Below are 16,257 nucleotides of genomic sequence, written 5' to 3'. Positions count from 1 at the left end.
CACAGTGAAACATATTACTAGAAAGCTTCACTACTGCTCATGCTTACTAAAGCTTGGTGTGCACTAACTGCTGAGTGGCCCATTTATTCCTATGGATCATTCAGCATTGAGAACGCACACTATTGTCTGTTAGCACATGCTAAGCTTTAGTCAATATGACCTTATGTTTCTGTCTTTTACAGACAGGTGATGTTCTACAAGTTTAATTCATGTGCTTTAAAATAAAAATCAAACCAATTTGCTTTTGAGTAAAATGTTAGGTTCAATCATGAATCGATAATGAATGCAATTTTTGAGCAAACTGGATGGACCATGCAGGTCTTATCTGCTATCATTTACAATGTTACATCAAATGAGTTTCTTACAAAATAGCAATCAGGCTCTTTAGAGAGCACAAATTATGCCTTCAATCTTTTCATAGATAGCAAAGTATTTTGTTTTAGGTCACATGAGAAAAGTTCTGTAATTACTTTAGTGTCCATACTATAAGCCAGGAAACAGAGAGAACAAAAAATGGAGTTCCACTTTGACCAACGATTTATCTTTCCACTCTATCATTACAATAACCCAATTTTATCTTTAAACAAATCGCAAATTGGTCAATGAATTCAAATTCAAAAGATCTCGTGTTCCTCATAACGCTTCATTCTCTTTCTTTAGTATAAATTTGAGTGACATTTTAATGTTTGCTAACAATGCAGCCACACTAAATCTACATTTTTGATCAGCCTAGAGAACTCTTGTACACAACTAACTAGATTTTCTGAACATTAGGTCAGCTGCCCAAGGACCTCTTCACACTTTAGGCTTTCATAAAACCATGTAATCTAAGGATCTCTATAGATCCTACTTCACTCATCAACCAACAGTACTCTCAAGCATACAAATGGAAATTCCCCAACTTAACATGTAAGCAGCTTCATAAGCCCCTCACAGTCTGTGTCAAGAAACTCCAAATATGGCTATCAGCCTTACAATGCCACCATATATACTGTCTTTCCTGGGTATCCCATCAGTATCTACAGTTAGACTTCTTCAGGCCTTCTGTCAGTAGTGTGAGTATAACCTATGTAAAGGGCTTTGCCGAGTATGCCAAGTCAGAAAATGATTCCTCAGGTTATTGAGGTAATTCTCTATAGATCGTATAACATTAAGCGCCAGGATGATGCACACTAACCCCCTCTTCTATTAAACTGCACTAGCAGTTTTTAGCACAGAGAGCCGCGCTGAATGGTCTGCGCTGCTCCTGATACTCATAGAACTCTATGAGCGTCAGAAGCAGCACAGCTCCCTGCGCTAGAAACTGCTAGCGCTGTTTAATAGAAGAGGCCCTAAATGTGAATCCTAAAATGTACATGTAAATGCCGTTATAGAATACTAGCAGTTGTGCAACTAGCTTTGAAATGAAAGCTCCTGCTCCATTTCAATGGCTGGTATAAATGCTTACAGTTAGGCAGGTAACCGATAATATTCTAGAAGATATGTATGTAAGTGCTAGATATGTCCTTGACCTTCCTAGTTCCATGCCCCTTGCAGTTGTACACTTTGGATTTTACATGCACCTAGGGGCAGTTATGCAGATTAACTGCTAATTTGTGTCAAATAGTGTTAACACCAATAGCCAATTATTGGTTGTTAATGCTAATTAGTTGCTCTTTAAACAATTAATTTATGCATACAACTGCCCTAACTCAGCGCATACTTTGTGTGTTAAGCATAAATTTGGGCAAACATGTCTCTAAAATTAGAGGGTTAATGTACAAGACTTTAAACTGAATGTCATCAGCAGGGAGTTTCTAAAACAAAAAAAGGCCACATAACTGTTCTCCACTTTCTCTCCAACATTTTAGGGTCAGAAGATATGCAGGCTGAAAAATATGGACACATTAAGAAAACATAAAATCTATTTTGTTCTCCTTTTTTGTTTTATGCTTCTGATATAGTGAGAGATGAACTTTACCTTTCTGTAATGCAAAGTTAACTGCATGTATTTTAATAAGAATAACTAATGGGCAGACTGGATGGACCAATTAGGTCTTTATCTGCCGTCATTTACTATGTTACTATATGTAAGAAAAAGGAAATTTTGCCATTCTATTCCCCCCCACACAGGCCTGATTAAACACTTGTGTTGCTGTAACTTGTTAATGGAGGTTAAAAACTACTAGTGATATAAATCTGTCAATTTGCTTCTTTCATTTGAGAATACAGTCTTACATCAAAACAAGTGAAAGCACTGGAGTTTCTTTCTAAATCAATAAGCCAGTGACAGCCATCTATTCTAACTACCTTCACACATGAAAGATAGCCCTCCCATGAGTTTCTATTAATTCTTCAGATTTTATCTGCAGTGGTTACAGAGAAAGCAGTAACAGTTTGCAGCTCTGGAAATCAGAGTCCCTTTGCACATCTACTTATCTATCAATCTGAAATTTTGAAAAGTATTATTTAGCAAAGAGTCTTCAGTCACACAAAACCCCTGAACTAGAAACTGAATAGGCCACCTCAGGGGCTGTACAATGCTTTGCAGTTTAAGACTATAGCCTTGGATGGGCCTTAAGAGTTTGTTTTCTGAAGGCAGAAAAACTAATTATTCAGTAATGCTTCTTCATGCAGAATGAGCGGAATTTCTTCTGATAGGCAAGGTCTGTATGAATTTGTTGTAATGACATTTTACTCAACCATGATCTTTCCCCCCTCTATACATCTTTTCAGTTGTGAGAGAAATTTCTTTTAAGTTTAATCTGTCAAGATCTTCTTTAAAAAAATTAAAAATAAAACCCATCAGCAGTTCTCCCTGAATGTCAGCCTCCTTGTGGAATTCCTATCAGAAAAAAATAATTTAAAACAACAAAACAAAACAAAATTTTGAGCAAAACAAAATCAAATTTAATGGTCTTAAATGCAAAAGTAAAACAAAGAAAAACAAACACAAAAAAGCAAAAAGAAAATTAACAGAATAACTGAAAATTCAAGGCAATCTGCAGAAAACCTGGGGAGTTCATTTTTTAAACTATAAATCAAATATTTTGTTAATATCTAACTTGCAAGAAATAAGTACTTTTTCATTGAGTGTTCCATATGTAAAGCAAATTGCCAAAACAAAACCCTATAATAAAAGAGAAAACTAGCTCACAGAAGGGATGCGAGAAACACAATGCTCAAATGTTTATAAAGGTTATTACAAAATAGAATTATCTTTAGGAAATCAAAAATATGCTTAGTGATCTCCCAAAGGGGGCATGGATCTCACTGAACCATGATACATGCAGTACTGTGACATACAAGACTCAGTTTGATGAAGTAGCAACATAGAATCACATTTCCATTTGGTTTTGCATTTGAACTTTGACTCTGGAATTTTCACTCGAGTTTCTTTTGAAACTCTTTGGTCCTTCCCTATTAGAAATGGGGTTTACAAAAAAAATCATTAAAAGTCTGAATTTGACAACTTTAACCAGTATCTCTTATGAAAGCTACCTCATCAATGGTGTTAAAATTTTGACTAGCATGCTGTTCCTTGCAAGACCTTTGCTTCATAAAGCCTAATATGTTTTCTGTTGAGTGCAACTAAGAAAACTGTTCTGTAAAACAAGTGCTGACAACTAAAATTTCTTAGTAACTTTGAAGACTCTTTAAACTACTGAGAAGGAAAAATAAACAAAAACAAAGTTGTCAGCCTGACACATACAATTAAAAAGGCTGTTTCCAACATTTGGAAAATACAAGATCCCCTGGAACAAATCTTAGAGAGTCTTCTAAGTTAAGCATGCTCAAATTTACCACCATCCATAGGGTATTCAGAATGTGATCTACTCATTTAATTTTTTATAGTTTAAAGTAAATAACTTAAGGAACTTAAAATTGGTCTAACATTGATGGGATATTTCAAACATTTGAACATGTAAGTTGCATCCCAGAGTATAAAAAACCTTTTTACTTTTCATTTAGACTAAGACAAACACTTGTGAAAATTGGCGCAAAATGAGTTTTACACTAACAAAAATTTCCCAACTTTCTGTTAATCTTAATTATCTATTCCATACAAAAAGCATCAGCCAATTATTTGTGGGACTTGCTGGTTTTGAAGGAAACCTGTAAGATTTTGTCCCCCAGGCGGTAGCCATTGAGGCTTGCAATGGCCATTGCCGCTTCTTCATAGTTTGTCATGGTCACAAAACCAAAACCTTTACACTTGTTGGTGTTGAAATCCCGAATAACTTTCACATTGGTAACTGCACCAAAGGGACCAAACATCTGCCAGAGGATCCCCTCATCGGCGTCCTGGCCCAGGTTGTAGATGAAGATGCACCAGCCAGATGATGCACTTCCAGGGACATTCACGCCCGAAATCCCACTCATGTGATCCACGCCCATCGGGGAGAACCTACCAAAAGACAACCATAAAATATTCCCATTATAGCTCCTTTCAAGCAGAAATTTCACATACTCAAAACAAAAAGAGTAGCTGACATTAACTGATATTGTATTAAAAGCAAGATTTATATTTCTGTTTAATGCAGAACAGACTTCTTGTACACTCCAGCTAGTGGAGGAAAGGCAATCTCACCTGATTCTTCACAAAACACGAACCTCCAGATTTTTTTGACTAGCTTCCTTTTTATTGGTATTTGTAGTTATTTTCTTTAATAAGAATTAGTATACTCAAGAAATTCAGCATTAGGTCTTCTAATTATACACAAGGAAAGGTATAAATGACAAAACATGCTTGACAAGAATCATAATGGTGATACCTTGATTTATGATTAGAAAAGTGAGAATGATGAAGATGCACGTAAACAGCTCCATATTCCCCTGTACAAAATAGAGTTGGAACAGACCATTCATATGAATGAATTTAAAGCGCTCTTACTTTTAGTGGATCAGTCATTTTTTACAGCATAGGTCCCAGAAACAGTCTATTACCTCCCACCTCAAATTCCACCCACTCAGAAATGTTATCATGCCTCTTTATGGCTGGATTTAACAAGCTCATTTGGATTTTCCAGCCTTAGTTGAAAAGCAACAAAAATGTGAATCTTGATAAGCATCTTCATTGTTTTTCTAAATTATTCTTTTTTTTTCAGTTCAATCATCTTTATTAGCATTTTGAAATTATATGGTCAATGACATAGCAATAAGAACAATAATGAAAAATACAGTATAACTAAACAAACGAACTGGACAGCTGTGTGCAATGACATAAGTAGATTCACAATTTTAAGAGTATGTAAAGTAAATATCATATATAATTATCACTCAAGACTATAGTGTAGTCTGTACCTTGATATTTAGTAGAAGATTATGTTAATAGATTAAGCACAGTTACTTACCGTAACAGGTGTTATCCAGGGACAGCAGGCAGATATTCTTGACTGATGGGTGACGGCACCGACGGAGCCCCGGTACGGACACTTTTAGAGTGATTGCACTCTAAGAACTTGGAAAGTTCTAGAGACCGCACCGCGCATGCGCGAGTGCCTTCCCGCCCGACCCCGACGCGCGGTCCCTCAGTTAAGATAAGCCAGCTAAGAAGCCAACCCGGGGAGGTGGGTGGGACGCAAGAATATCTGCCTGCTGTCCCTGGATAACACCTGTTACGGTAAGTAACTGTGCTTTATCCCAGGACAAGCAGGCAGCATATTCTTGACTGATGGGTGACCTCCAAGCTAACAAAAAGAGGGATGGAGGGAAGGTTGGCCATTAGGAAAACAAATTTTGTAAAACAGATTGGCCGAAATGTCCATCCCGTCTGGAGAAAGCATCCAGACAATAATGAGATGTAAAAGTATGGACTGAGGACCACGTAGCAGCTTTGCAGATTTCCTCAATGGGCGTGGAACGGAGGAAAGCTACAGATGCTGCCATAGCTCTAATTCTATGTGCCGTGACAGAACCTTCCAGTGTCAGTCCGGACTGAACATAGCAGAATGAAATGCACGCAGCAAGCCAATTAGATAGTGTGCGCTTAGAAACAGGACGTCCCAATTTATTCGGGTCAAAGGACAGAAAAAGTTGGGGAGATGATCTGTGGGGCTTAGTACGGTCTAAATAGTAAGCTAAAGCCCGCTTACAGTCCAAAGTATGAAGAGCCTGTTCCCCGGAATGGGAGTGAGGTTTAGGGAAAAAAACAGGTAGTACAATAGATTGGTTGAGATGGAACTCAGAAACAACCTTAGGGAGAAACTTTGGATGTGTACGTAGAACCACCTTGTCGTGATGAAAGACAGTGAAAGGTGGATCAGAAACTAGTGCATGGAGCTCACTGACCCTCCTGGCAGAGGTGAGAGCAATAAGAAAAAGTACCTTCCAAGTGAGAAACTTGAAAGAGGTAGTAGCCAAGGGTTCGAATGGAGGCTTCATCAAGGCGGAGAGAACCACGTTTAGATCCCAGATCACCGGAGGTGCTTTGAGAGGTGGTTTCAGATTGAAAAGACCTCGCATGAATCTGGAGACCAGGGGATGAGCTGAAAGGAGTTTCCCTTGGACCGGCTCATGAAAGGCCGTAATGGCACTGAGATGAACTCTGATGGAAGTAGACTTGAGACCAGAAGTAGACAGAGAAAGCAGATAATCCAATAGGGGTTCCACTGCAAGAGACTTGGGGTCATGATGATGTAGGAGACACCAAGAAGAAAACCTCGTCCACTTTTGATGATAACATTGAAGAGTGGCTGGTTTCCTGGAGGCGTCCAGGATGGAGCGAACAGGCTGAGATAGCAAAAGATCAGTTGAAGTCAGCCCGAGAGATACCAAGCTGTCAGGTGTAGAGACTGCAGGTTGGGATGGAGGAGGGTTTCCTGATCCTGTGTAAGCAGAGATGGAAACAGTGGAAGTAGAAATGGATCCCTGGAACTGAGTTGAACTAGAAGGGAGAACCAATGTTGTCTGGGCCACCGTGGAGCAATCAGGATCATGGTGGCCCGTTCCCTCTTTAGTTTGAACAAGGTCCGAAGCATGAGAGGCAGAGGAGGGAAAGCATAAAGGAACAGATTGGACCAATCCAGAAGAAATGCATCCGCTGCCAGACGGTGAGGAGAGTAAAGTCTGGAGCAGAATTGGGGCAACTGATGATTGTGAGGAGCTGCAAAAAGGTCCACCTGAGGAGTGCCCCATTGTGCAAAGATGGACTGTAGAGTCGATGGGTCGAGAGTCCATTCGTGGGGTTGGAGAACTCTGCTGAGCTTGTCCGCTAAGAAGTTCTGTTCTCCTTGAATATAAATCGCTTTCAGGAATAAGCGGCGCGAGGATGCCCAAGACCAGATTCTCTGGGCTTCCTGGCATAAGAGGCGAGAGCCCGTTCCCCCTTGCTTGTTGATGTAGTACATGGCCACCTGGTTGTCTGTGCAAATGAGAAGGACTTGAGGAAATAGAAGGTGTTGGAAGGCTTTGAGGGCATAGAACATTGCCCTGAGTTCCAGGAAATTGATGTGATGCTTCTTTTCCTGAGGAGTCCAAAGGCCCTGAGTTTGGAACTCGTTCAGATGGGCTCCCCATGCATAAGGGGAGGCGTCGGTGGTGATGACCAGATGATGAGGAGGCAGATGGAACAGAAGGCCCCTGGAGAGATTTGAGGATATCAACCACCATTGCAGAGACTGACGAAGAGACGATGTCACAGATATGTGTCGTGAGCAAGAGTCTGTCGCTTGAGACCACTGGAGAGCCAGGGTCCATTGAGGAGTGCGCAGGTGAAGCCGTGCCAGTGGTGTGACATGAACTGTGGAGGCCATGTGACCCAAGAGAATCATCATCTGCTTTGCAGAAATGGAGTGCTGGGACAGCACCTGCTGACAGAGCGATTGGAGGTTGTGAAGACGGTTGTCCGGCAAGAAGGCTCTCATCTGGACCGTGTCCAGTATCGCTCCAATGAATTGAAGTCTCCGCGTAGGAAGAAGGTGAGACTTGGGTATATTGATTTCGAACCCCAGGAGTTGGAGAAAAAAGATGGTCTGGTTGGTGGCCAGAAGAACAGTCTGAGATGAAATGGCCTTGATTAACCAGTCGTCCAGGTAGGGAAAAACCTGAAGGTGGTGGGAGCGCAGAAAAGCTGCCACCACTACCAGACATTTGGTGAACACTCTTGGAGAGGAGGCAAGACCGAAGGGGAGCACTCTGTATTGGTAATGACAGTGATTGATCATGAAGCGCAGGTACTGTCTGGAGGCCGGATGAATTGGAATGTGAGTGTAGGCCTCTTTGAGATCGAGAGAGCATAGCCAGTCGTTGTGATCGAGGAGAGGATAAAGCGTAGCTAGAGATAGCATTTTGAATTTTTCTTTGACCAAACATTTGTTGAGATCTCGCAGATCTAGAATTGGTCTGAGGTCTCCTGTTTTCTTGGGGACTAGAAAATACCGGGAGTAGAACCCGTGCCCTCTTTGGTCCAGAGGAACTTCCTCTATGGCGTTCAGAAGCAGGAGGGACTGAACCTCCTGACAAAGGAGGGCAGATTGAGGAGTGTGCAAAGCAGACTCTTTTGGTAGACTTTGGCCCGGGAGGGTGTGAAAGTTGAGAGAGTAGCCGTGGCGGATGATGTTGAGGACCCACTGGTCCGAAGTGATAACTTCCCACCGGCTGAGAAAGAAAGACAGACGTCCTCCTATCGGTTGAGGGAGGAGAGGAGAAGGTTGAACGCTGGCTATGCCCTCGAGGATCAAGTCAAAAGGGCTGAGTCGATTTTTGTGGAGGAGGCTGCTTAGCTGGTTGTTGCTGCTGAGGTCTAGGTGCTTGCCGCTGCTGTTGACGCTGCCTCCTAGGTTGCTGAGTGGAAGGCTGCAAGGGGCGAGCCACAAAACGCCGCTGATAGGCCGTTTGCTGTCTGAATGGCCGTGAAGGTGGAGGTTTCTTCTTGGTCTTAAGAAGGGTATCCCAGCGGGTTTCATGAGCCGAGAGCTTCTGGGTCGTTGAGTCCATAGAATCTCCAAACAGCTCATCCCCTAAACATGGGGCATTAGCCAACCGGTCTTGATGATTAACATCAAGCTCAGAGACTCTGAGCCAAGCCAAACGGCGCATGGCTACAGATATGGCTGTTGCTCTAGAGGTAAGCTCAAAAGTGTCATATATAGACCTTACCATGAATTTCCTGAGCTGGAAAAGAGCTGAAGAGCACTGATGGAAAGCCTCACGATTCCCCACAGGAAGGTACTGCTCAAAGGAAGCCATGGTGGTAAGGAGATGCTTTAAATAAAACGAAAAATGAAAAGCATAGTTACCAGAACGATTAGCAAGCATCGCATTCTGGTAAAGTCGCTTACCGAATTTATCCATGGCTTTACCCTCTCTGCCAGGAGGGACAGAGGCATAGACACTAGCTCCTAAGGACTTCTTGAGGGTGGATTCCACAAGAAGAGACTCATGAGAGAGCTGTGGTTTATCAAAACCAGGAATAGGGATTACTTTATAAAGGGAATCCAATTTGCGGGGAGCTCCCGGGATAGTAAGAGGAGTCTCCAGATTCTTGTAAAATGTCTCCCTCAGGATGTCATGTAAAGGGAGTTTCAAGAATTCCTTTGGAGGCTGGTCAAAATCAAGAGCGTCCAAAAAAGCTTTGGACTTTTTAGACTCAGCCTCCAAAGGAATGGAAAGAGATTCACACATATCTCTTAAAAAAGAAGAGAAAGAGGTGGAATCAGGTTTGGAGGAAATATCCTGCAGAACAGGCTCGTCTTCCTCTGATGAACACTCCCCTTCCTACTGAAGAGGTTCTTCAGAGTCGCCCCACAGATCAGGGTCTCGAACATGGGGACCATGGTCCCGAGACTCAGGGGTGGATGGATCTCGGTGTCGGGACTTCTGTACCGACTTACCCGACCTCACCGACGCGGTACCGGGCGATGTTATCGGTCGCACCGGAGCCGATGTCTGTACCGATTGGTGATGAGACCTGGGCTCCGGTGCGAGGACAGGCATCAATGCCGATGAGGCCAAGTGGACCGGTACCGAAGGAGTGGATGGTGATAATACGGACTGTTCCACGATCGGTACCGGTTGCTCAGTGGGGACCGATACCGGAGGGCTCGGTGTCAGGAGAGCTGGAAGGAGTTGTTTGAGCTGTTCCTTCAGCTGTACCTGCAAGATGGCCGCAATGCGATCATCAAGGGAGGGCACCGGTACCGCTTTTTTCTTCTGCGGTACCTGCGGTGCCGCTCGACGCCCCGGAGATGAGGAGCCCGATGTCGAGGGACTCACCTCAATAGGGGCGGAGCGCTTCCGCTGGCGCCTCACGGTCGGCAGGATTGGACTCTCTGCAATGGAGACCGGAGGACGTTCCAGCGGGGAAGGCTTCTTAGCCGGCTTACCTGCATGCTGCGACGCCGACGCGGTATTGCGTGGCGTCGATGAGGTGGGTGCCGACGAAACAGGTACCGAGACCGGCGCCGAAGACGCGGGGTCGGACATGTCGGTGCCGAAAAGCAGTCTTTGCTGTATCTCTCGATTTTTGAGAGTCCGCTTTTTCAAAGTGGCACAGCGGGTGCAGGTAGAGGCCTGATGTTCCGGACCCAGACACTGAAGGCACCAGTTGTGCGGGTCTGTCAGGGAAATAGGCCGTGCACACCGCTGGCACTTCTTGAACCCAGGCTGGGGGGGCATGAACGTAAAAACGGCTTCTGCCAAATCGAAGGCCGAGGCCTCGATGATGGCAGTAGGCCCCGCCGGGTCAAATCAAGAAAACTCGACAAAAACAAAAGAAATTTTTTTTTTTTTTTTTTAAAGAAAGAAAAAAGAAAGGGCAAAAAGAACCCGAAAAAGTTTACGCGAGCGGGAAGGCGAATGAAAAAAATATTTCAACAGCCGTTGAAAATGCGACTTCTTAGCTCCGCGGAAACTAAGAAACTGAGGGACCGCGCGTCGGGGTCGGGCGGGAAGGCACTCGCGCATGCGCGGTGCGGTCTCTAGAACTTTCCAAGTTCTTAGAGTGCAATCACTCTAAAAGTGTCCGTACCGGGGCTCCGTCAGTGCCGTCACCCATCAGTCAAGAATATGCTGCCTGCTTGTCCTGGGATAAAGTTGATTATTTATGGATGGATCTGGCTCATCGGGACAGGCGAAGGACATATTAGACGTCGTAGTACATGTCAACGGTGCCCACATTTTTGCAAACTTCTGGAGTGAATTGTTACGTTCAGCAGCGACCCTTTCATGTCTAGCATATAAACAGACTGTATTCCACTATTCATTATAAGAAAAATTAGTAAAGTCTTTCCAATTGGCCAAAATTATTCATACTGCAATCAGTAAGAGTAATTGTATTAAGTGTAACATCTCCAGCGATAATAGTGCCTGCAATGAATGTATAGTGGATATGAGGTAAGAATAGAATCTCCTGTCAAGGAGAGTACATGAGACCAAATCTGGGTCCAAAAATCCTTCAAAAGAGGGCACTCAAAAATCATGTGTTTCAATGACCCTGTGACTAGTTTACATGACCAACCTTCTGTATTTGTATTCTGCAATTTTGATAGTTTTAAGGGTGTCCAATACGCACGATGCATTAAGAAATAGAAAGATTGGTATAATGTAGCTGAGCTAGTAAGTTTATAAAGTCCATATACGCTCCCAGGAGTCGGGATCTATAGTCATATCCAAATCTTCATGCCAAGTATTCATCACCTTGATTGGACTATGTATTTTATAAGATCGTAGTGTCTTATACCAAATGGAAGTCTTATATCAATTGGAAGCCTCTTTCTTATGATAAGCAAATTTGTTACAAAGGGTCAGAAGATCAGGCATGTGCCATTTTATATTCTGAGAATGTATAAGGTCATGCACTGCATGTTTAAGTTGTACCCATTGAAAAAATTCTGAAGGCGGTAATTTATACAGGGAACACAATATGTCATAGGGTATTCAATTCTTCCCATCAGATATTTGTTGTATGGTCCATATCCCAGAGGATTTCCAAGTTTTCCAGTTTACAATATGATGTATTTTAATTTCAGGATTGTACCATAAAGGTAAATGCATAGATCTATTCCATTTGAATTTTAAAAGGTCTTCAAGATCCAGTACTGCTAATTTACAGGAATCTAGTATATGATCTTTATCTTTTAGGGTCCCAGTGGCTATTATAAATGGTAGATATGTTAAGTTCATCCACCAATATAATTCCTGATCTATCCGTAACCACGATGTTTGACGTTCAGTACAATCAGTGTGGCAGATACACCTCGAGCATTGTCTGAGGAGGAAAGCATGATGATAGTCTAGAAAATCAGGAAAACTCACATCTCCATTCTGCCGAGACTGTTTCAATTTATGTAAGACTATTCTGGGTACTTTATTGTTCCATAGAAACTTAGTCAGTAATTAGTCAATTTTGTTGTAGAGTGCTTTCGGGAAAAGAATTGGTAACATGCTAAGAGGCAGTGGTGTACCAAAGGGGGGGGGGGGGGGGTGACCCGCCCCGGGTGCAGCCTTAGGGTGGGTGCACAGCCGACCAGGTCCGGAAAATGGTCGATCGCCAAGTCAAAGTGAGTCGATAGCGGAGCCCATCCCGAGCTATGTGATAGACTCACTTTGCCTTGGCGATCTACCGGGCCGATCAGCCTTTCTCTCCCCGACGTCAATTCTGCTGTCGGAGAGGAAGTTCAGGCCAGCCAATCGCTGCCTGGGTGGGCGGAACTTCCTCTCCGACAGCAGAATTGACGTCAGGGAGAGGAAAGGGGTGGCATGCTGTGGGTAGACATAGTGAAAAGAGGGAAACTGAGGACTGCATAGTAAGAAATAATTTAATTTAGATGGAGGCAGAAAATAAAGAAGGAAGACCAGAGAAGGAAAGGGAAGAGAGAGAGGAGAGAGAGATGCCAGAGAACGGGGAAGGAGACAGAGATATCAGATCTGAGCGGAGGAAATGAGAAGAGAGAGATGCTAAAAACCACACGGGGGAGGGAAAGAGAGATAAAAGGAGAAAGATGCCAGACCATGAGGGAACAGAGGGAAGATGATGGATGCCAAACCAAAGAGGGGGGGGGGGGTCTAGAGGAGAGATGGAAGGGGGGTGCATACAATTTCTGGAAGGGGCATAGGAGAGAAGATGCCATACAGGGAGGGACAGAGAGATGGCAAACAGCGGATGGAAGGAAGACAGTAACAAGAAGATGAGGAAAGCAGAAACCAGAGAAGGCAAAGGTAGAACAAAAATTTTCTATTTATTTATTGCTTTAGGATACATATGTCACTCTTTCTCTGGTGTTGCATTTTATGCAGAGTCCAGCTTTTTGCTGGTTCAATTTAATCTTTGTCTAAGTATTTCTATTTTATCCCCCGAGGGACCAATTTGCAGACCGGATATGCAATCTAGGGAGGTCTGTTGTCTGCCTGGAGCCAGGATACGAGATGTCACCGCCAGTCTGGATAGACTACTCACGCCCCGAGACCACTTTCCTATGCTTCTTGTCCACATAGGAACCAACGACACTGCCAGGAACACACCTGAGACCATCACCAGAGACTTTGGAGCACTGGGTGAGAGGCTGAAGCGGACAGGAGCGCAGGTGGTTTTCTCATCGATCCTCCCAGTTAGAGGCAAGGGAAGAGCCAGAGATGAATGTATCCTGAGGACGAACGAGTGGCTACAGGGATGGTGCCAGGATATGAACTTCGGATTCCTAAACCATGGGGAAGCGCTCCATCTGACCAGTAGGGGTAGGAACGTCTTCGGACACCGACTAGCCCACCTGCTTCACAGGGCTTTAAACTAGGTAAGTCGGGGGAGGGTACCCATTCACATATTACTGCAGAAAGGAATTATCCTGATGAGGTGAGTCGAAACTCTGCTTCCATGTCCAAGGTAAGTACCCACATTGCAAACAGTTCTTTAGGAGTCATACCGACTCGGGTAGGATACGCCTCACAGGGACTTAGCAAACACAAGATATGGAGGGCCATGTATGTCAATGCACACAGTTTAGGTAACAAAATTCTAGAATTGGAGGCTGAAATAAGGAATGCCGACCTAGATGTGGTGGCAATATCTGAAACTTGGTTCATGGACTCACATGGGTGTGATATGGCTATACCAGGCTACAATCTACTTCGTCAGGACAGAGAGGGCAGGTTAGGAGGGGGGGGGGTAACTCTATACATTAAAGAGGACATCCAAACCACCAGGATCACAGATGTCAAGTACACCGGGGAGTCCCTCTGGGTAAACCTGGCAAGAGGCAGAGAAAAATGCCTGTATCTAGGTGTGGTATACAGACCCCCAAGACAACTGGAAGACATGGACGCAGAATTAATTGAAGACAAAGAGAATATCACTCTACGAGGAGAAGCTGTACTGCTAGGGGACTTCAATATGCCTGATGCAGACTGGAACTCATTTTTAGCAACAACCAGCAGTAGCAGGAGGCTCTTAACCTCCATAAAGGGAGCACATTTCAAACAAATGGTAACGGAGCCCACTAGGGCCCAGGCGATCCTCGACCTTGTACTCACCAACGGGGAAAGCGTCTCAGAGGTCTCAGTAGGAGATACGCTAGCCTCCAGCGACCACAACATAGTATGGTTCAACCTTAGGAAAGGCTTCCCTAGATCAAACACGAAAACAAAGGTACTCAATTTCTGGGGCACAGACTTCGCACGCATGGGAGATTTCATCCATCGGACGCTGCAGGACCAAGCGGAGACCGATGATGTAGAAGCTAAGTGGTTAACACTGAAATCAACCATATATGAAGCAACTAGCCGCTTCATAAAATCAGTAAATAAACAACAAAGAAACAATAAACCCCAATGGTTCACCGCGGAGACCTCACACCTCATTAAGGAGAAGAAAAAAGCGTTTCTCTCCTACAAGCGCACGGAGAAAAGAGAGGCAAAGGTAGAATATAGGACCAGGTCTACAGCGGTTAAAATGGCAGTTAGGGAGGCAAAACTTCGAGTGGAAGAAATTCTGGCAAAAAACATTAAAAAGGGGGACAAATCCTTCTTCAGGTATATTAGTGACAGAAAAAGGAACACAGGCGGGATAGTATGCCTTAGAACAGTGGTTCCCAACCCTGGCCTGGAGGACCACCAGGCCAATCAGGTTTTCAAGCTAGCCCTAATGAATATGCATGGAGCCAATTTGCATGCCTGTCACATCCATTATATGCAAATCGCTCTCATGCGTATTCATTAGGGCTAGCCTGAAAACTCGATTGGCCTGGTGGACCTCCAGGACAGGGTTGGGAATCACTGCCTTAGAAGACCGGATGGAAGTTAAGTGGAAGCAGATTCCGATAAAGCCGAACTACTGAATGAATACTTCTTCTCAGTCTTCACCTGTGAGGCACCGGGACACGGTCCGCAGTTGAAGGCAACACAAAGCACAGAAGACCCGTTTCAGAATTTTGAGTTCACACCAGGTGAAATTTACAGTGAACTGGCAAGACTCAAGGTGAACAAAGCCATGGGACTAGACAATTTGCACCAAAGAGTGCTCAGAGAATTGAGCGATGTCCTGGCGAAACCATTGGCTGAGCTATTCAATCTCTCCCTAAGTAAGGGGAAAGTTCACCTGGACTGGAAATTAGCTAATGTCGATCCTCTGCATAAAAAGGGTTGCAGGGCAGAGGCTGCGAATTATAGACCGGTGAGTCTCACATCAATAGTGTGCAAACTCATGGAAATACTAATTAAAAGCAAATTAGACACGATCTTGAATGAAGGGAATCTTCGGGATCCCAGTCAGCATCGATTCACCAAGGGTAGGTCCTGCCAATCCAATCTCATCAGCTTCTTTGACTGGGTAACAAGAAAGTTGGACTTGGGAGAGTCTTTGGACGTCGTGTACCTGGACTTCAGTAAAGCTTTTGACAGTGTCCCACACCGCAGGCTGCTAAGCAAGATGGAATCGATGGGGTTAGGAGAGACACTAACTGCATGGGTCAATGATTGGCTGAGTGGCAGACTTCAGAGGGTGGTGGTTAATGGTACCCTCTCTAAAACATCGGAGGTGACCAGTGGAGTGCCGCAGGGCTCGGTCCTGGGTCCACTCCTTTTCAACATATTCATAGGGGATCTGACTCAAGGGCTTCAAGGTAAAATAACACTATTCGCCGATGACGCCAAACTATGTAATATAGTAAGTGAATGCAGTTTACAGAATTATATGGCGCAGGACCTGCTTACATTGGAAAGTTGGTCCTCAACCTGGCAGCTAGGCTTCAATGCTAAGAAATGTAAGGTCATGCACCTCGGAAGCGGAAATCCATGCAGGACGTACTTCTTGAACGGAGAAACTTTAACTAGGACTTCAGTAGAATG

General features: G+C 44.0%; 1 protein-coding gene across 2 annotated transcripts in view; it reads right to left on the bottom strand.

The window, feature by feature from the left end:
- Nucleotides 1-3,144: 3,144 nt before the first annotated feature.
- Nucleotides 3,145-16,257, bottom strand: part of ELAVL1 (ELAV like RNA binding protein 1) — a 123,667-nt gene continuing 110,554 nt past the window's right edge. For both annotated transcript variants that reach the window (XM_033954839.1, XM_033954840.1), the window contains exon 6: nt 3,145-4,387. In XM_033954839.1, the coding sequence (XP_033810730.1) occupies nt 4,063-4,387 (325 nt within the window). In that variant the 3' untranslated portion in view covers nt 3,145-4,062. The remainder of the gene's footprint in view (nt 4,388-16,257) is intronic.

The sequence above is a fragment of the Geotrypetes seraphini genome, chromosome 8, assembly GCF_902459505.1.
Source record: "Geotrypetes seraphini chromosome 8, aGeoSer1.1, whole genome shotgun sequence".
NCBI classification, from domain to species: Eukaryota; Metazoa; Chordata; class Amphibia; order Gymnophiona; family Dermophiidae; genus Geotrypetes; species Geotrypetes seraphini.
The sequence above is the reverse complement of the archived record's forward strand: the minus strand, read 5'-3'. Positions and strand labels throughout refer to the sequence as shown.